The sequence below is a fragment of the Thalassophryne amazonica genome, chromosome 6, assembly GCF_902500255.1.
Source record: "Thalassophryne amazonica chromosome 6, fThaAma1.1, whole genome shotgun sequence".
NCBI classification, from domain to species: Eukaryota; Metazoa; Chordata; class Actinopteri; order Batrachoidiformes; family Batrachoididae; genus Thalassophryne; species Thalassophryne amazonica.
Window position 1 is genome coordinate 45,804,487 of NC_047108.1, and position 21,959 is coordinate 45,826,445.

Consider the following 21,959-nt stretch of genomic DNA (forward strand, 5'->3'; position numbering starts at 1 on the left):
CATGCCTCCACAATTGTACACAACCCTAAGCCAGACCAGTGAAAAATCCATTTAGGTTTTTTATCGAGAGGACATGTTCGCATCCAAATAACTCCTCATGGACTGATCACCAGCGAGAGGACATGTTCGCGTCCAAGTAACTCATCATGGATTGATCGCCAGCGAGAGGACATGTCCACGTACAAAGAACTACTCACGGACAGATTGCGCGCACGATCGCCGGCTGCAGCTTCTGCCTTTTAAATTCTCTCACAATTGTGGCACGTTAAATAAAGTCCAGTAACTCCTGGAAATAATGTATTCTGACTTTTTCTAATGTATCAAATCCCTCTGCATGTCCATGCAGTCTGTATAAACAACATCATGGAGCCAAGCTTCTCTCCCAACATTTTTGCCCCCTGCGCACAACTTACACACTTTCCTGCATACGAGATAGGCAATGCAACTCTATGCAGGACCGGTGTGAAAGGGGCTTCAGTTTTTTATTTTTAATAAATTTTCAAAAATGTCATTTTGTTCACATTCTCATTACGCAGTTTTCTGTGTAGACTTTTGAGGAAAAAAATTAATTTCATCCATTTTGGAATAAGGCTGGAACATAACAAAATGTGTAAAAAGTGATGCACAGGGAATACTTTCCGGATGAACTGTATGTCTGTTTGTTTGTCTCTTAGCAGGATTACACAAAAATAGTGAAATGGTTTTGTGGTTTTTGGTGGAATATGGGGATATGGGCCAAGGAGGATCTGATTTAAAGGATGGATCTAAATTACAATCAAGATTTTATGGATCTAAAAATAACAAAGCTGGAATATGTACAGACTTTTAGAAATATTAATCTTGAAGTGAATCCAAATATAGGAGTGGATCCAGGATTTTTTTAACTTCTAATAATAATAATAATAATAATAACAACAACAACAACATCAATGATGATGGTAATAATAAAAAAAATATATATATTTATTGTATACCTGTTAGACCACTTCAACTGTTGGCGGAGGTGTATGCTGTCCAAGTGTCATTCTAGTGTGTGTGTGTGTGTGTGTGTGTACACATATATATATATATATATATATATATATATATATATATATATATATATATATATATGTATATATATACACACAAAAGTCCCAGCCTATTGCAGGGGAAAGGTGTTGTTTTCAGTTGTGTTTACTATGATCTCAGTGACCACAGTGTGCTGTCATTTCTGTGGCAAAGCGGATTACAGAGATAGGAGTGAGGCAATAATCACAGCATGTTATGTAATGTCTTTGGATCACTGCGGTTTTTATCTCCTCTGTATTAGGAACCTCTGCTGTCCTCTGTGATTAGACTTTTTGATTATTTATTCATTTGTTTTTGACTGCTCCTGTTCATTCAGGTTACCATATAGATCTCATTCTTGGTAGATTCAGTTTACTACCAGTATGGAATTCCAATTTCTATCTTTTTGCATCAGGTTTTTACACTGGATGCTAGGGATGAGGGACACCACTATCTGTATCTGTATCTGTTCAACCATGTAAATTATCTATATCTGTATCTGTACTCGTAGTGGGTGGGGCCTAAACCGGAAGTGGGCGTGGTTTAGACCCCGCACACATTACATTCTTTTAAGTCTGAAATTGATCAGAAGTTGCTATATTTATTGTTTATTTGAAAACTATTTATAGAACAACGTCAAAATTGAGATTCAAATTAATGTTTTTGATCACAAAAGTAAGACAATTATTTACAGAACAAGTTTTTTTATGAACTCAGAACATGAATATTCTTCATTGTATGAATGAATATTTACAGAACAGCCTCAGAATTGAGAGTCAATGCTTTTGATCACAATAGTAAAGGAACTATTAACAGAACAAGTTTTTTATAAACTCAGAATGTGAATATTCTTAAGTGTAAGAATGAATAACAGAACAGCCTCAGAACTGACATTCAATATAGTAGGAAATTATATCACTACTAAGTATGCATGAACAACAGTTGTCATACTCAACACAACTTTATTTTTTTAATTTTATGATCAAACTGTGATTTTTTTCAATTATTTATTTATTTTTACTACCTACCGTTCTTGGCATTTTTTGTCCACACAAAGTTAAACAGTATTGATTAAGGTGTGTGTGTGTGTGTGTGTGTGTGTGTGTGTGTGTGTGTGTGTGTGTGTGTGTGTGTGTGTGTGTGTGTGTGAGACTGAGTGACTGTGTGAGAGGGAGACAGAGAGGTTGTTCGATTGACCAATTTATTTTTATGAACTACACTGAGAACGTGTCAGATATTGCATGCAGCCATATTCAATAAAAAAATATTAATATAGGCTGCTTTGTGTGTTCAGCTACATGTGTGTATGTGTGTAAGTGGTCTGTAAGACTGTTTATTTTTTAATGATCTGTGTGAACTTGGTAATTCATGCAAACATCCAGTGATGGCAAACAGTGAAATAATATGTCAGCCTTATTCACTGTATTCTTCTCAAAAGCACCGCGTTCTGTAGGAGCAACGTTTTCCGACTGACTTTATATCACCAACAAAACAAAAAGAAAACAAACGATTAAAAAATAAATTAATAAATAAATAACCCGACCGGAGTGGAGGCGGTGACCGACACAACAGGAGCCGTTATCAGCCCTTCTTGTCAAAAGCACTGCGTATGATACGAAACAAGTTCACCAAGTAACTGTAAATATCAGACAACCAAAAAAGAGGCGAGCTGAAGAAAACTTAGAGTACTAACAGAGCAACGTGAGACAGAATCCAGCCAAGCACAGAGAGAGATCCTGTGTGTGTGTGTGTGTGTGTGTGTGTGTGTAGCTGCAGTGTAGGGAGGGGCAGGTGCTGTGTGTGACTGGCCAATCACAGAGCGTGAAGACCGGACTCCGGGGCTCTCAGCCACAGCTGACAATGTGGGATTCATGGTGCGTGTGTATTCGGGGATGACGACATTTGTGTGTATGGGGGGGGGGTCGGCACAGTCACACCCATGTGTTGCTTGGTAACGCACACTTGTGTTGCACTTAGACAATTTTTACAGACAGTTCAAATGTAGTCAGCTGCTCTCTATTATCGTGCCAGGAGTGCGAATAGCCCTGACTTTTCTAAGTGCCCAGTGAGCAGTGTTGGATGTTCGTGTGTGGCACCTGGAATTTGCCTGACACATGCCGAGAGGAGGGTAGAATGGGCACTCGCAGGGCACTCGCTGTCTTTCAGCCGCTGCTGTGTGCGAATGGTTGTGGCAACAGCTGTATGAGGTGTTTGAGGCGGCTTTGAGTTTTCACGAGTGGCATGCAATTCCTCCTTCGTGCACCAGTCGGTTTCAGTTGTGTTATGTGTGAAGGGTGTGTTAGCCATGACAATGGTACTTTAACAATGACAACAGTTCCTGTGCATAAACTATGCCTAAAATGACAGGTCCTATGGCGTGACACATGGCTGTTCAGATTAGAAAAAAAAAGAAGCTGATTTCACAGATATGGACCAAATATTTGCAAGGGGGGGTGGCTTGTGTAGCCAATCATCACTCCCCAATATCACAAGTAATATACTGCAAGGAGTGAGGAGGTTGGAGCCTAGGTGCCAAACTCCATGTGCTGCTGCCACAATAAAGATTATCAAATGTGAGTTGTCTGACTGAAGTTTTCTTTCTCATTCTTTATTTTTAATCAGCAGTGACTTGTGCTTGTTTTTTGTGGTTTTCTATGGCTAACTGATTTGTCCCAGAACATGGAAAGCAAAGGTGCCAAATGATGTGATTTTTTTTTCTTCATTTGTTCCATAGTTCTAAACTTTTCTGTGGTGAGTTTTACATGTTACTTAATGTTACAAAAAATAATCCAAGGAGCTGGTTTATCATACTCCCAAAAATAACCATTTTGAAAACTGTATAATGTGAAATAAAATCCTCTGTTTGCCCCAATATTTGATTTATTGGTTACATTTTTACTTATAGTCATGTAGGTTTCTCAAAGGGGCCTTTTTTGAGCCATTTTGAGTCATCGTTATGGTCCCCGGTATTTGGGACCTCCCCCTCAATGCTGGGCCTCCTTTAAGCCTGTTACAATTGAGGACATTGTATCTATCATGAACAAAATGAAACCATCCACTGCTGTTTTGGATGCACTTCCTATTAGATTGTTTATGAATGGTTTTGACTCTATTGGGCCTTGTATTGCTAAAATGTTCAATATGTCTTTGTCGACTGGTATGTTTTCTTGTTCTTTTAAACATGCTGTTGTGGAACCACACCGAAAGAAAGCAGGATTGGACTCTATGGAACTAAAGAACTTTAGGCCAATATCAAAACCCCCCTTTTTGGCTAAAGTCTTGGAAAAGGTGGTCTGTAGGCACCGGAATGCATTAAGGACCTGATCCAGCCTTATGTTTCCAGCAAGAGCTTGAGGTCTTCCAGTCGGAACCTGCTGATGGCTCCCTGTACTTGTTTCAAAATTCGAGGGGAAAGATCCTTTAAAGCTGTGGCACTTTGCTTTTGGAATGAGCTTCCCTGTTCCCTTCGCTCTCTGGGCTCTGTGGATGCTTTTAGACAGCAACTAAAGACACAGATTTTCAAACTGGTATTTTAGTTTCAATTACGTGACTGTTTTTATATTTGTATGTGTTGTTTTTAATTGTCTATTTATATCATGTGAAGCACTTTTTGACCTTGGTCTGAGAAAAGTGCTATATAAATAAAGCTTACTTACTTACTTATTTTTAAGACCATAATTGTACTACTAATTGTACATATACTTGAGTACATTTGATTGTTTTCAGATTGTGTAGATTGTCAGCAGGGGTGCTGGCCAAGCAGTTAAGTGTGCTTCTAAATGTTGGTTTACCAGCATTTGCTGAATGTGGGAATGTCAAAGCTTGATGCCAACTCATTTTTTCTGACAGTTAAAAGGTTTTTCTCCCAGTTAAATCAATGTAAACAACTCTTTTATGACATGTTCAAGACTATTAAGCCTTTACTTTTCTGTACTGTATGTTACTTCGGGAGAAAAAAAAACCTTCTGTCATAGTTAATAGGGCAGCACAGTCTCATTTGAACCCTTGCGTGATATTGTGGGATTTGACCCCTCTGGGGGACCGCCCTCCATTTCACATCATAAACACAGCATCACTTCACATGGGGAAAATGGTGTATTGTTTTGTTTTCGGCTGCAATCACCGAACCAGTCCTGAAAAGTGTAGTTTTTTTCTGTTCCCAGTAGAGAAGGGAAGACGAGGCAAATGGGAGAGGTTGTGTTGGTAGAGTACCTGCATTCTTTCACCTGCACAACCGCCTCAACATGTTTGAGCTCCGGGTCATAAACAAACCACAACACATGTCCACTTTTCACTTTGTTTGCTGTGTAATTTTCCCAAAAACTCAGAGAAAGTGTCATGTTTCTGATGGGGACAGACGAGGGCTGTCCCTGGAAGTAGGATTATAGCATCATATGCATCATATTTTCACCCTTTAGTGCCTGACGTCAAACAAGACTGCGCTGCCCAATGGTGAATTTGGAAATATGTTATTTTGGTTGTTTGTATATGAAATATTTTTTGATGTCATCACCTGTTTGACATATCATCACATTCACAGTCCTTTGCCTTCTGTCTTTCTGGGACGGCAGATCAATGCTGCTCCTCTTAAAGAATCCAACCTTCTTGTTCCTGTGCCTGGCGGGGGCTACAGAAGCCACCCTCATTGCTGGGATGTCCACCTTTGGTCCCAAGTTCTTGGAGTCTCAGTTCAGCCTCAGTGCATCAGAGGCTGCTACATGTTTTGGTGAGTGATAATAAAGACTACATCCTGGTGCAATGTATCTTGATGAATGTGATGATGTTTTCCCACTTGATGCTTTTGTGTATCACTTTATATCATGTACACATACTCTCTGGACCAAACATGAGTTTCAGTGTGAGAGGTCCGTGACATTTGTGGCCTTCTTAGCAGCAGTTCACAGTCCAAATTTTGTTGTCACCATAACTTCTCAATGCTTCCACGTGTCATAATATTGTCAAGAAGCAATGCTTGAAAGCCATGGGGATGAGTTGGGGTGATAATTAAAATACAGTTATGTGATGAAAAAGAAATTCGGCTCTTCTGAGAGCCACATTTCTTAAATGGATGAAGTAGAAAATGAATGACTTCATACCAGAAGGTATGGGCATTCACACTATGATGTGAAGTGGCTGATGCTGACTGATGTAGCAGATTCTCAGTAATCTCTGGCTAATCATCAAGGTGTGACAGCTGCATTAATTTATTAGACGTACGCCAGCGTGTATCAGCGTTTTTAATATAGCCGGCATAAGCAGGTTAAACCATCAAGGTGTGACGGGGCCTTTAAGAAAAGCCTCCTCCGTTGTTCTTCAACAGAACTCTGATCAGCATGTGTCTTTTGCTTTTGTTCCAGGGTACATCGTGGTACCAGCAGGGGGTGGTGGCACCTTACTGGGTGGCTACATTGTGAAGAGACTGAACCTTCGATGTCGCAGCATCATTCGTTTCTGCATGATATTTGCAATTGGCAGTCTGCTCGCTTGCTTCATGTTTGCCATCCATTGCTCCAACGTACCTATGGCTGGAGTGACTGTGCCGTATCATGTCACTCCGACGGAGAGCCAGCATCTGGGCCGCTATAAAGCCATGTATGACCAGTCCAACAGCCCAGACCTCAGAAGCAGGTATAATATGATACAGGAAATGTCTTGTTTTACTAAAAACACTCATCTTTTAACTTTACCTCCACTTATGCAGATGTTTTTGGCATTTAGAAGAGCTATGGTACTTGCCACCCAGCTCGTCACTATCTGCAACACACGCCACTACTCATCACAGACACTTCACACAATATCACGCTGTTGCATGTGTTTTGGTCATGTTCAAAATGCTCAGTTTCATGAATCGGCCGTTACATACCACTATTTCACTACACGCATGCCGTCTATTTCACAGGCTGGAAACCATCAGGTTGTTCACAAACACTAAATCCATGGTGAAATGGTAAAAAAACAACAAAACAGAATGTTGATAAAACTGACCAGGAAGCAGCAGACAATGCCAGGGCTACACGCTACATTAAATGCCACCGAACCAAATGGACATTTCATGCTCACATTTGTCCCAAATGCTGCCAGCCATCAGTATTGGTGGCAAGTGCTAGCACGTATAGCATGCCATTCAGTACCACTGACATAGCAATTAATCAATCAGTCAATCAATCAATCAATGCTTTATTTATCCCCACAGGAAAATTGTATGTATCCAGTTAGCCAAACAAATCCATGAAAATTGTCATGAAAATAAATAAACAATAATAAAGCACAAACAAATCAATTGCTAGAGTGTTAAAAAAAGTGTGTGTGTGTGTGTGTGTGTGTGTGTGTGTGTGTGTGTGTGTGTGTGTGTGTGTGTGTGTGTGTGTGTGTGTGTTTTGAGCTGTTCAAAAATCTGGATGCGGATTACATGCTCCATATATACTCAATTCATACACAATACATACTCACTCTATGCGCTGTATATCTGCCATTAACCGCTGATATCCGCAACTGACGGGGATTTGCGGCTTGGCAGCGGACTGGGACAGTGTGTAAAACAAATATATTGCGTGCCCATCATGTCCACATCACAAACTAAAATATGTTGTAGCGAAGGCATACAGATTGGCCACGAATGAAGCCCTTTTATTACATCTGCTTTGCAGCTGATTTGCGGACAATCTGTGAATGCATAACAAACACGTCACGTAAACCCAAAGTGTGGCAGAAAGTGACATACCTGCCAGTTAGTGCCGGTCCGGATGTGTAGATCCACAAAGACGTAATAGCTGCTGCAATCCAGGACTTTTATTTAACACCAACAAAAGGAAGAATTGCTGTTTATAGCCACAACTCACGCTGAAGTCTGTTTTCTGTGACACTCTCAAATAAAAGAAAAAAACACCGTCTGATACCCCGAGCGGCTTTCCCCCTCCCGCTCCCCAAACTCATGAACAGTTAACCGTCGCATGACAAAATGAACATTGACTCTGTGATCAACTTGTCTAAGTCCAGCAAATGCTCCAGAGGCTGTATTATTGGTGTGAATAGTGATGCCGAAAGGAGAGAGTGCGCTTCTTTTATGACCGCAGTACAGATGCCGTGCACGCGCAACACGTGCACGATACATTCATAATACACCCGTAATACTGCCGTGATAATCTCAATGTGTCGGATCAGTTTCCTCACTACATGCGTTATATAACCGTGATTGTTCATCATATATTCGCTATATATTATTAATATATCCATAATTCATACTGGAGCATTTGTCATTTTTGGCCAATTTTGTTGCGGACGGCAACGAACGCCCGCAATTTGTGTACTCAATTCATGCACAATTAATCCTCTCCCCAGTGGGACAGGGCCCTAAGGTCCTTAATCCCCAAGTTGATCCTGTTGTGCAATTTATTGCCTTGCATGGCAAAACGCACACACTGACATCAGTGTGTGAGTGTGTGTCTGAATGTGAGGCATTGTTGTAAAGCACTTTGGTCATCTCCATCAGATCGAAAATCATTATCGAGATTCAATCCATTTGTGAATTATCCTGATGTGTTTGTCTGCACTCATTTTCTAACTGTGAGCAAAATTTATATTTCAAAGGTAAGTAAACTGCAAAGATGCAATGTAAAGCCATTTTCTGACTATGACTTTCAATTAAAAAATAAATATTACCTATAAAAATAGTTTTGAATATTAGTACTTCATCAGGGCCCCTGCACACATAGTATGAATATGTACAACTCAGACACAATCGAGCCACACACGAGGTTCGAACTTGTAAGTTCTGATTACCAGACAAAAACTTTACCACTGCGCTACCATCACTGACCTGTAATTGGAGCGGAAAAATGGCTGTAATCAAAAAGGAGATGGGGGAGGTGCTATGTGCGGTTGCTGCAGCCCGGCGCAAAGGCGACAGATGTTTTATATATTTCCACATGAGTACAGTAGGCAGTTCATGTAAGTTCATGTCCTTCCAAACACGGAACATGTTTTCAAGCAGGGACATCCAGGAGCAGAGCTCTTTACAGCCGCAGCTGTGAGCGGACATGCCACCCTGTCCGTTCAGCACCCAGACCATCGTGTCACTCTCTGTGTTATGTGATCATTCATTTTCATTATTTGTTATGTAATTACATATGTAGGTATTGTAGTAACTATTTATATAACTGTCCTGGCAGTGGTTTCTGTGTTTGGAATGTGTGCACTGAGCTGTCATCCAGCTATCAGTGTGCTGTGATCAGCTGACCGGCCAATCCCCATGCTGTGTGTGATCAGACCTCGCTCTCCGGCCCTCATGTGCATATTTGTACATACTTATAAGCATTTTATGCGGGTGTGCACCCCCCTCCCGGCATGCCAGATGTGTTGGGGAGAGTGGGCAACACATGTGTACACGTGTGAGACACATGCACCACATGTGTGTGGCTTTTTGCAACTCCACACTCGTGGGGGCACTTAGACAAATTTCACTTCCAGTTCAACAGTGATTGTCTGCTGACTGTTTACCAAAATAGGTCTTGGTTGGCACCCACCCAAACAGACAGCAGGTCCATCCCCACCTCCTAAAAGGAGCCATCTGTCTGCCCAAGGTAAAAATATATGGGCATCCCCTTGGCCTTTTGCAGTTGTTGTGATCCTCAGCTCTGAGGCAAACAGAAGTTTGCCATGTGGCCAAATTGTCAGAGCCTCATCTGAGTCTTCCTAAGTATTCATTTGACACAAAGGCCAAGGATCCTCTTAACAGACCTAATAACAAACACATCCAGTCTTCGCTTTAGGTCACTGGTTAGCATGCAGTTGGAAATATATAACTGGAATAAGCTCCAGCCCCTCATGACCCTTAATTGGAGTAAGCAGTTGAAGATGAGTGAGTGATATATAGGGATGGGTATCGATAAGATTTTATCGATAGCGATACCATTATCGATTCTGCTTATCAATCCGATTCCTTATCGATTCTCTTATTGATACCTCTTGTGATTTTTTTTTTTTTTTTTGTACTAAAAGTAGGCTTCACAGGTTTTCTATGTCAGAGGGTCAAAGAGCTTTTTCTTATCGTGCGTCCGCTCTGTGGAACAGTCTTCCTGCAACCATGAGGCAGTCAGAGTCCGTGGACATTTTTAAGTCAAGACTTAAAGCCTATTTTTATTCTCTTTCTTGAATAGTTTTTATTTTTCATCTGTTTTATTCTTTTACTTCTGTTTTTAATGATGTATTTGATTTTTTTCATTGATTTATTTACATTTTTTATGTTGAACTGTTCTATGTGATTTGGCGCTTTATAAGCTGATTAAAGTGAAATTGAATTGAAATTGAACAACATGTTATTGAGTCATAAAGTAAATAAATATGAAATTGGTCACTGGATCCTTAAACTTTGGACATAATAAACTCTACATGGTGGATCCTTGATCTCTGGACATAAATAGAAATAAACAATATCTGTAGTTATTGTCAAAAGCATTTCCTTTCAGACATTATTGGCATGAATGTCTTTCCATACATCTGAGCTGAGCTCTTGCAGCTGACCGCTGCACGTCAGGATGTAATTTATAAAGAATGCAGGACGTCTCATTTTGGGAGGAAAAAATGTTTTAGTCGATTGTAGTTTCTTGTCTGTATTACAATGTTTGTAAGCGGTGTCATTTTATTCAAAGTGGCAATTCGTTTTGAAGTTATTAATTCCGACCGGACTCTGTCTCGGTAGAGAGCCTTTGGAGCTGTGCCAATGGAACAGAGGACAATTCTCATTTTCTTGACTGCAACAAGACAAGAGTCCCAGTTAGTTAAAAGTGGACTTGCCATTTCTGAAGAGCAGCAAATCAAAGAACCACAAGCCAGTGGATCAAAGCATTGCTTCATTGGTTCACGCTTCAAAGTGGTGTCGCGCAGCAGAAACGGTTGATTACAGAGCCGCTGCAGGGTCTGTAATCAACGTAGAGGAATGATCATTTTCTCAACAAACGCCCTCAAAAACAACGGCTGCTCTGAAGGACCGATAAGATATTTCTTAACGATACTCAAAAAGTGATATATCACTTGTAGTATATTTGCGTGCGCAAACTGATGGACTTTGAGAACCATAGAGAGTTGGAAAAACTGAGGCTTCATGGATAACATCATCATGTTTTAACAATGAATCCAAATAAATAATTTAATGAATCCTGTTATGACAATAAATTGCAGTTTAACAAGAAAATACTCACATTAAACAAAAATTGTGTTGAGGTAATATATATATATATATATATATATATATATATACGAGGGCTGTGATAAAAGTATCCGACCTTGTTTTTTTTTTTCAAAAACCATATGTATTTGAATCACGTGTGATTACATCAGACATGCTTGAACCCTCGTGGGCATGCGAGAGTTTTTTCACGCCTGTCGGTTACGTCATTCGCCTGTGGGCAGTCTTTGAGTGAGGAGTGGCCCACCCTCTCATCAATGTTTTCATTGTTTAGGAATGGCTCAGAGACTGCTGCTTTGTTTGATAAAAATTTTTTCAAAAACTGTAAGGCACAACTGAGTGGACACCATTCGATAAATTCAGCTGGTTTTCGGTGAAAATTTTAACGGCTGATGAGAGATTTTGGTGTGTAAGTGTCGCTTTAAGGACGGCCCACGGCACCTGACGGTGATCTGCGCTCCGAGGCGGCATCGTCTCGCTGTTTCAAGCTGAAAACTTCCACATTTCAGGCTCTGTTGACACAGTAAGTCGTCAGAGAACAGAGAACTTTCAGAAGAGCTCGGGATCAGCAGTTTATTCGGACATTCCACTGTTAAAGGAGATTTTGTAATGAAACAACATGCGGGCAGAGTCGCATGTCGGGCTGGACCCGACCGCGGGGGGTCGCGACAGGAAAAACACCTCCGTTGGAAACCTTAATATTAAACTCGTTCTAGCAGTCAGCACAGATGTGACAGGTCAAGGACACAGCGAACAGAGATTTATGCTGTTTGTAGAAAATGTATCATTTTGACATTAAAAACACGTGACTAAATAACCACCTACGGGACAGTCATGACAAACCCTGTAATTACATCAAATTACAAGAAATGTTGAGTGGACAGGATCCTAATGAATGGCTGAAAAAGGCCAGTGGGATGCTCATGTTTCACCTGGCTGTGGCACATGCTTTCAAGAGGTGGGGACGGATCGGCTGTCTGCCTAGGTGGTTGCTATCCTGGACCAGGGGCCTTTTTGTGGTGTCATAGATGTGTTCCCAGACTTGAGCAAGATTGTAAAAAAAAATCTGTTGTTCTTACAGCTGTGGTTGGCAGAATCTGAGTATTGTACTTGCCTTACAAACAGAATGTCCCCGGTTCAAGGATGCCCATGTCTTATTCTTCTTCTAAAGCTAAAGTGGTGTTAAAAAAGCCAAACCAACATGTTGATTCACTTGTCAAATCTCCAGTGGTGACCCAGAGCAACAGACCAAGAAAAACTTACTGATTGAGATTTATTGTACAATAAGTGATGACTGCATTTTAGTTTTATAGAATTGATTAGTTTAATAGTAGCATGTTCATGTTAATGTAACAGTTAAATGTTGAATTTACTGATGTGTGTGTGTGTGGGGTAGATAGATAGATATCAATCACTCATCTTCAACCGCTTATCTGGGATCGGGTCACGCGGGCAACAGCTCCAGCAGGGGAACCCAAACTTCCCTTTCCTGGGCCACATTAACCACCTCTGACTGGGGGATACCAAGGCGTCCCCAGGCCAGTGTGGAGATATAATCTCTCCACCTAGTCGTGGGTCTTCCTCGGGGTCTCCTCCCAGCTGGACATACCTGAAGCACCTACATAGTGAGGTTCCCAGGGGGCATCCTTGCCAGATGCCCAAACCACCTCAGCTGGCACCTTTCAATGTGAAGGAGCAGTGGCTTCCAACAGGAAAACATTAAAGAGTCAGCGTTTTGTCACATACAGATTTGAACAAAAGCTCATAATAAATCAGTATTTGTGATTGACTGATGATGAAGTCACAAAGCAGGGATCACCAACCCTGTTCCTGGAGAGCCCTGCCGTGTATGTTTTCCATGTCAACCTACTCAAATCACACCTGTTTTTTTTTTTTTTTAAGTGGTGTCTTCCAGCTGTTGATTGGCTGAGCACACCTGATAGAGTTAATTGCCTGGGAGTGGATCAGGTAGAGTTAAAAAAACATGCAGGGCAGGTGCCCTCCAGAAACAAGGTTGGTGACCCCTGTATTAGCAGTCTAAAAGTTATCAGAACTAAATTTAGCATTAGTTAATTGGTCCGCTGATGGTTTTCAAAGTTAGCTGAAAAGCTCATCAGCTAACAATTAGTGGTTAGCGGATTAACAGAACTGTGCCCACCACTGGTACCAGTATAGATTAAACATGGTTAAAAAGATAAAGTGGTGCAATTTTGGTTAGAACTGATCAAATATTAAGATCGCACAGAAGTATATATTTTGACATTACTGAATCACATTAATTTACCATACAGCATACATTGGCATACAGTGGCATATTGCTCTACCTGAGTACTCAGTCTAGTTGATACTTGGTTTTTCTTTGGCATTAAAGAGCATACATTTTCATGTTTTTTAATAGGTATAAATTTAATGTTGAATAATCACACAGAAAATTGTCTGCAATCTATATACTAAGTATGGAGGTCCCATTTTTTTTTGTCCTCAATGTTATCTGGATCTGCTCACCTCACACGACATCTCTACGCTCTCGATCTTCCCATATCCTCTGTAGTTACGGACGTGCATCATGTCTTTCACAAATCCCCTTAATTGCCCACATTTTACGATTAATTAGAACCGCTGATCTGTGATATCCTGCCATTTTCCACCAGATGCGAGTATGAATCCGTCCAGCTTCCATGTATGACATTCAATGCATTGTCACTGAGCACTGCTTTTTTTTCTGTCCGTATTTCATCAAGGTAGGTCATTGAAAATTATCTGAAGATGTTTTCTAGGGCAAAAACATCCACAGATTCCAAATTTGCCATCACATTTGCACCAGCTATTATGGTTCGGGCACTACGGACCCCATTTCAATGCTGAAAATAGCGCTTGCTTCTTAATTATTGAAAACAAATGTCAGCATGTTTTTAATTACATTTTCTTTCCAGTCTTGCCTTGAATTTCATGCATTCTCATAATTTTTTATAATCTGTCATTCCCATTGTACTTCAGTATACACTAGGTAGCGCTATTACTGCTACAAATGTATTTTACTGCCACCTGGTGTTGTAATATATACATTTTATTGACAGCATAACATTCATTCATTCATCTTCTACCACTTAGTCCAGTTAAGGGTCGCGGGGGGCTGGAGCCCATCCCAGCAGTCATAGAGCGCGAGGCGGGGTACACCCAGGACAGGACGCTAGTCTGTCGCAGGGCCACAAACAGACAAACAAACACAGATACACACACACACCTACGGACAATTTAAAGATTCCAATCTACCTAACCCGCATGTCTTTGGATGTGGGAGGAAACCGTAGCACCCGGAGGAAACCCACGCACACACGGGAAGAACATGCAAACTCCACACAGAAAGGCCACGGGAATTGAACTCACGACCTTCTCGCTGTGAGGCAACAGTGCTAACCACTAAGCCACCGCGCTGCCCAACTCCATAACATAATCAGAAAAAATTAAAAGTTACATCCATTTTCATTACACTGCAGAGTCAGTCATTTCATAATTATTAGGATCTAAAAATAGATGAAGTTTGACCTTCTTAAATAAGAGCTCAGTGTGGTTGTTATAGCGGTTACTTTAAAATGCTTTTAAAGCTTTCTTTTGGAAGCTAATACGTTGTCTCAGTATACTGCTGCACACTTTCCTGGGTCAGTGACTCACGATTAATACACTCTTTCTTCACCGTCTGAAGGATGGGTACTTTGCTAGTAATTGGATAATTTTATCTTCTCCCCTTTCTCTTCTTTCCTTGTCTGTTGGGCTGTCTTTCTATTTGTCCATCTTCTACATCTCTTCTCCTTCTTATTTCTTCCTCTCCCCATCATCAGCTTTGTAGGTGGCAACCTGACGGCGCATTGCAATGCTGACTGTAGTTGCGTCAAAGAGTTGTACAACCCAGTGTGCGGTGCAGATGGTGTGATGTATTATTCCCCGTGCCACGCCGGCTGCAACTCCATCAACTACACACTCTCCTCAAGCAAACAGGTAGTGAATATAAATATGGTAGTGTTGAGAATGATCTTTTCTGCAAATTAGGTTGTGTTTTAGACTGCAGTTTTGGAGTAGATAAAACAAGGGCATGAACACGCCAATGGAAACCTTTTTGTATAAATTATCATTGCAATTGAGATTTACGGGGTGGCTTGTGCACTTTAATGTGAGCTCCTCTGTTTGTGTTTGAAAATCATGATTAAATACGTGAATATTAATGAAATACTTAGGAAATACTTAGGAGGCTTATTCATGTGCTGGGGGAGGATATGCAGGTGGTTGGCGTGACATAGGAAGATACAGAGGACAGAGTGAGATGGAAACGATTGATCTGCTGTGGCGACCCCTAACGCAAGCATCTGAAAGAAGAAGAAAAAGAACAGTGAAACACTTAAGGGGCTTTCACAGTGGCGTATTCGTACAGCTGCTCATTACAGCGTATCATCTACGCTGTAATGAGCAGCTCTCCGCCCACTTCACGTGGAGTTTTTTCTCAATACGTAGCAGTATGTTGAGGGCTACGTGCGTAGGACAGAAGAAATTAAACCTGTTTAATTTTCTTTGGCGTACAGCACAGCATGGAGCCTCCACGGGAGTCCAAGCAGCGCCGTGCTACTGTCCGCTATTGTGAGCCCGTCCATGCTGCAATACGGACTGTGCGCAACTTCACATCTGCCTGTTGTTCTTCTGGAGCTATAAATACTGCGAGATCGTTGCTTCACTTTATCATGCTGGACGAGGACTGTTTCAGTGTCGCATCATTTCATAAAACCGCTCTCTCTCTCACACACACACAGAGAGAGGGAGAGCGAGCACGCGCGCGCAAGAGAGCGCTGTTATAAAGAGAGTCAGACTCCTCTAAATAAAATCTCTCTCGCTCAGAGAGAGATTTTAAATAGTCACAGCTGTGATTATGGAGAGAGAGAAAGAGAGGTTTTATTCAGAGGAGTGAGTCTCCTTTTATAAAGGCGCTCTCTCGTGCACGCGTGCTCTCCCTCTCATAAACGCCACTCGCTGCATGTCGGTCAAACGCCCTGATCGATCAGTCTGATCAAAGCTGAAAAGACCTGTGACTAAAATAAACTCTCACTCACTGCATAAAAAAATAATAACAATAATAATGTTAAGTGACTCTGTTAAGCAGCACCACACCATGTAGTACAGAACAGAGTGCACTTCCACTGTGTGCACACGTGAACACACACACACTCAGTGTCGCATCATTTCATAAAACCGCTCTCTCTCTCTCTCTCTCTCTCTCTCTGTCTCTCTCTCACACACACACACACACACACAGAGAGAGAGAGGGGGAGAGGAGGAGAGAGAGAGAGAGAGGGGGAGAGCGAGATAGGGGGAGAGGAGGAGAGAGAGAGAGAGAGAGGGGGAGAGGAGGAGAGAGAGAGAGAGAGAGGGGGAGAGCGAGAGAGGGGGAGAGGAGGAGAGAGAGGGTGAGAGGGAGAGGGAGGGGGAGAGAGAGGGGGAGAGGAGGAGAGAGAGAGAGAGAGAGGGGGGAGAGCGAGAGAGGGGGAGAGGAGGAGAGAGAGAGAGAGGGGGAGAGGGAGGGGGAGAGAGAGGGGGAGAGGAGGAGAGAGAGAGAGAGGGGGAGAGGAGGAGAGAGAGACAGAGAGGGGGAGAGCGAGAGAGGGGGAGAGAGAGGGGGGGGGAGAGGGAGGGGGAGAGAGAGTTAGGGTTAGGTAGATTGGAATCTTTAAATTGTTGTTGTTTTTTAACATTCAAATTATATAAAAAAGGCCAACGGAAAAAAAGGTACCCTCCATGCAGAATAATCCTTTCTCTCTTCCTGGTGACATCACTAGTGGGTGGACTTAAAATTTTTCCATCATTCTTTCTAATTGGACAGTGGACTACCAGAGTCCTGCATTAATGGGTTTGCTTTTGTTTACCCATGGCAACAGGCACCGTTCATGTGCCTGTGTGTAAAATATGTGACAAATAACAGCATTGTACAGTGGAAAAAAAGTGCTGCTGGTAACAGAGAAGCCTTTTGTTGATATGCATGGAAATTTTAATTTGTACTTTTTTTATGCACAAAAAAACAGTTTCAGCACAAAACAAAATTGACATGATTGTTTTGTGCCGGAACTGGGGTCTCTTTCTCTCTCTCTCACTCTCTCTGTGTCTTATCCATTTTGGATGTTTGTGTATATGTTTTTTCTACAGACGTTTGTCTCTAGCATTTGGATAATTCTGCATGGATTTTCTTGCAGCCATCCACTAATCATGTCCACATAGGTCTGTCCCTAATGTTCTGTATTTATCGTTCCTTCAATCTTCCTGTCAGAATATTTTCTAATCCCTCCTTTCTGATGAGATGCCTGAGGCATTTCAGCTGTCATTGTATTATAATTCCCTCTTTTGTCACAGCTCTTGAGAATACTTCCTTAAAATCATGTTGTATTCAACTCATTGTTAATATCACCCCCAAAAAACAGATCTCTGATGCTTGCAATTGCTTCTGCATCTGCAGTAAGGTGGTCCAACTAAGTTTCTGTAACACTTCCTTCGCTCTACCTATTCAGGCCTTTATTTCATAATCACATCTGCCATCTGATGTTATGAAATATGTTGAGATGATGTTTACAGATATTTAAACTTCAGAACTTGTTTTGTCTTCTGTCTGTCCATAAAGATGATTCATGCTTCTTTGGCTTTGCTGGCCACCATACATTCAGTCTTGATGTTGACTGTGAGGCCTTTCTTCACACTGGTTAGTCAGTATGCACAGATCTTTACGGTCTCTTTTCAGACTTTGCAGTACTTCTGTCACTTCTTGGTGTTTTATTTTTTCAAAGGATTTTGTATAATCAATGGAGCACAAATACAGGCTTTTGTGAACTTCACGTGCTTCTTTCACATAGCATTCCTAATGAGAATATTGTATTTCTTGTCCCTGCATTCTCTCTGAACCCATATTGATGTTCACTTATATTTGGCTGTGTGTATCTTCTCAGTCTTAACATCAGTATACGAGGTCTATTAGAAAAGAAACCAACCTTTTTATTTTTTCAAAAACTATATGGATTTGAATCATGTGTGATTGTGGCAGACAAGCTTGAACCCTCGTGCGCATGCGTGAGTTTTTTCACGCCTGTCGGTTGCTTCATTCGCCTGTGGGCAGGCTTTGAGTGAGCACTGGTCCACCCCCCTCATCAGAATTCCTTTGTCTGACTTCTTCCTGAGAGACTGGTGCTTTGCTTGATCAAAATTTTTTCAGGAACTGTAAGGCACATCCAAGTGGACATCATTCAAGAAATTCAGACGGTTTTCGGTGAAAATTTTAACGGCTGATGAGAGATTAAGGGGTGTTACTATCGCTTTAAGGACAGCCCACGGCACCGGACGGCGCGCCGTGCCCTGAGCCGCCGTCGTCAGCCTGTTTCGAGCTGAAAACTTCCAAATTTAAGCCTCTGTTGACCCAGGACATCATGAGAGAACAGAGAAGTTTCAGAAGAGGTTGGGATCAGCAGTTTATCCGGACATTCCACTGTTAAAGGAGATTTGTAATGAAAGACGTGCGGACGGATTTGCGCGTCGGCACCCAGCCGCTCATGGCACGGCGCCACAGCAAAACACCTCCGTGTTGATAACCATTCGTAAGATTCAGGCGGTTTTCGATGGCTTTCAGTCGAGTGAGTGTCCGAGAAATTGTTTAACAGCTGGGCATGTTCAAACTTGTCCTGTAATGCTTCCAATGGAGGTGTTTTGCTGTGGCACCGCACCATGAGCTGCTGGGTGCCGACGCGCGAATCCGTCCACAAGTCTTTCATTACAAAATCTCCTTTAACAGTGGAATATCCGGATAAACTATCAGTCGTCCTGTCCCCTTTGCAGAAAAACAGCCCCAAAGCATGATGTTTCCATCCCCATGCTTCACAGTAGGTATGGTGTTCTTGGAATGCAACTCAGCATTCTTCTTCCTCCAAACACGATGTTTTGAGTTTTTACCAAAATGTTGTGTTTTGGTTTCGTCTGACCACATGATATTCTCCCAATCCTCTTCTGGATCATCCATATTCTCTCTAGCAAACTTCAGATGGGCCTGGACATGTGCTGGCTTAAGCAGGGGGACACACCTGGCAGTGCGGGATTTGAGTCCCTCTTTGCGTAGTGTGTAGCCTTTGTTACTTTGGTCCCAGCTCTCTGCAGGTTATTCATCAGGTCCCTCTGTGTAGTTCTGGGATATTTGTTCACCGTTCTCATGATCATTTTGACCCCATGGATGACATCTTGCGTGGAGCCCTAGATTGAGGGAGATTATAAGTGGTCTTGTATGTCTTCCATGTTCTTACAGCTGCTCCCACAGTTGATTTATTCACACCAACCTGCTTGACTATTGTAGATTCACTCTTCCCAGCCTGGTGCCAGTCTCCTTTATTCTTCCTGGTGTCCTTTGACAGCTCTTTAGTCTTGGCCATGGTTGAGTTTGGAGTCTGATTGTTTGAGGGTGTGGTCAGGTGTCATTTATACAGATAATGAGTTCAAACAGATGCCATTAATACAGGTAGCAGGTGGAGGACAGAAGAGCTTCTTAAAGAAGAAGTTACAGGTCTGTGAGAGCCAGAAATCTTGCTTGTTTATGGGTGACCAAATACTTATTTTCCACAATTTACAAATAAATTCTTTAAAAATCCTACAATGTGATTTCCTGGATTTTTTTTCTCATTTTCTCTCCCATAGTTGAAGTGTACCTATGATGAAAGTTACAGACCTCTCTCATCTTTCTAAGGAGGAGAACTTGCACAATCAGGGACAGACTAAATACTTTTTTACCCCACTGTATATAAAGCTGCAGAAGGTCACTCATGGAGGTAAACATTTGACCATGCATAGGTCTAAAAGTGATAACCAAGATTTTAAACTGCAGTCTGAAATGAATGGGGAGCCAATGCACAGATGACAGAATGTGTGTCACATGAGGCCTCTTAGAGGACCTCGTAAGAAGACTTGCAGCTGCATTCTGGACTCTTTGTAAGCAATCCAAAGAACTCACTGAGGCTAAAGAACACTGAATTACAATAGTCCAAACGTGACAAAATAAAAGCATAGATAATCATATCTAGTTCTACTTGAGACACAATGTATCTGAGGCAGGCAGTGTTCCATAAATGAAAGAAAGAAGTTTGTACAAGATGGCTACCATGCGTCTTAAAGTTGAGAATTTGGACAAATGTAACACTCAGATTTCTGAGTGTTCCGTGAACTGATGATGACAGAGAGCGAAGGCTCTTAATCACTGGGGGAACAAAGTTGTCTGGGGCACAAACAAGAACTTCGGTTTTTGCTGTATTAAGCAACAGATATTTAGCAGCCATCCAGTTCTTTATGAGAGTGACATAGTTTTGAAGGACAGATAGATCCGCAACATTCTGAAATATGAAATATTTAATATATAAATGAAATATACAGCTTGATATCATCTGCAAAACAATGATATGAGACATCTTCAAATGTATTCAAGATGTGTCCAAGTCGGAGCTAATACACAAAAAAAAACAGGTCCCAGAATGGAACCTTGGGGCAAACCACAGGACAAAGATATAAATTCATCTGCAGCGACCAAGAAACTCCTGTTGGAGAGATAGGATGAAAACAACTCGAGGGCTGACCCAGAGATTCCAACCCATGTCCTCAGTCTCTCAATCAAAACACCATGGTCAACTGTGTCAAATGCTGCAGATAGGTCCAAAAGTACAAGTGCAGAATATTCACCTACATCTGTGTGCATCATTTGAAACTCTAAGAAAAGCTGTTTCAGTCGAGGGCAAATGACAAAACCAAGACTGAAATTTATCAAGAACATTATGTTCAGCAAAAACCTCATTAAGCTGTTTGGCCACCACTTATTTTAAAATTTTGGAGATAAAAAGGCATATTTTATCATAACATTTTTATTGGGCACTTTACATCATACAATTTTTAATTCACAAAGTGAAGCCCAAAAGTTTTTGTGTTTGTGTGTGTGTATATAAATATATATATATATATATATACGAGGGCTGTCAATAAAGTTACGGTCCTTTTTATTTTTTTCAAAAACTATATGGATTTCATTCATATGTTTTTACGTCAGACATGCTTGAACCCTCGTGCGCGTGCGTGAGTTTTTCCACGCCTGTCGGTGACGTCATTCGCCTGTGAGCACACCTTGTGGGAGGAGTCGTCCAGCCCCTCGTCGGAATTCCTTTGTCTGAGAAGTTGCTGAGAGACTGGCGCGTTGTTTGATCAAAATTTTTTCTAAACCTGTGAGACACATCGAAGTGGACACGGTTCGAAAAATTAAGGTGGTTTTCAGTGAAAATTTTAACGGCTGATGAGAGATTTTGAGGTGATTCTGTCGCTTTAAGGACTTTTCACGGTGCGAGACGTCGCGCTGCGCTCTCAGGCGGCGTCGTCAGCCTGTTCAAGCTGAAAACATCCACATTTCAGGCTCTATTGATCCAGGACGTCGTGAGAGAACAGAGAAGTTTCAGAAGAAGTCGGTTTCAGCATTTTATCCGGATATTCCACTGCTAAAGGAGATTTTTTTAATGAAAGACGTGCGGACGGGTCCGCGCGTCGGGACGCAGCCGCCGCGACGCTCCGCCACAGGAAAAACACCTCTGTTGAAAGCCTTAAGGACAAGTTGGAACATGTCCTGCCTGTTAAACAATTTCTCATATACTCACTCCACTGAAAGCCATCAAAAGCCGCCTGGATTTTACAA

The 21,959-nt window shown here is 41.6% G+C and overlaps 1 protein-coding gene across 2 annotated transcripts in view; it reads left to right on the forward strand.

Annotated features, from left to right (window-relative positions):
* The window catches only part of slco4a1 (solute carrier organic anion transporter family, member 4A1), a 93,237-nt gene that overhangs the window by 35,556 nt on the left and 35,722 nt on the right, over positions 1–21,959 (forward strand). For both annotated transcript variants that reach the window (XM_034172121.1, XM_034172120.1), the window contains 3 exons: positions 5,622–5,776; positions 6,408–6,678; positions 15,073–15,229. In XM_034172121.1, the coding sequence (XP_034028012.1) occupies positions 5,622–5,776; positions 6,408–6,678; positions 15,073–15,229 (583 nt within the window). The remainder of the gene's footprint in view (positions 1–5,621; positions 5,777–6,407; positions 6,679–15,072; positions 15,230–21,959) is intronic.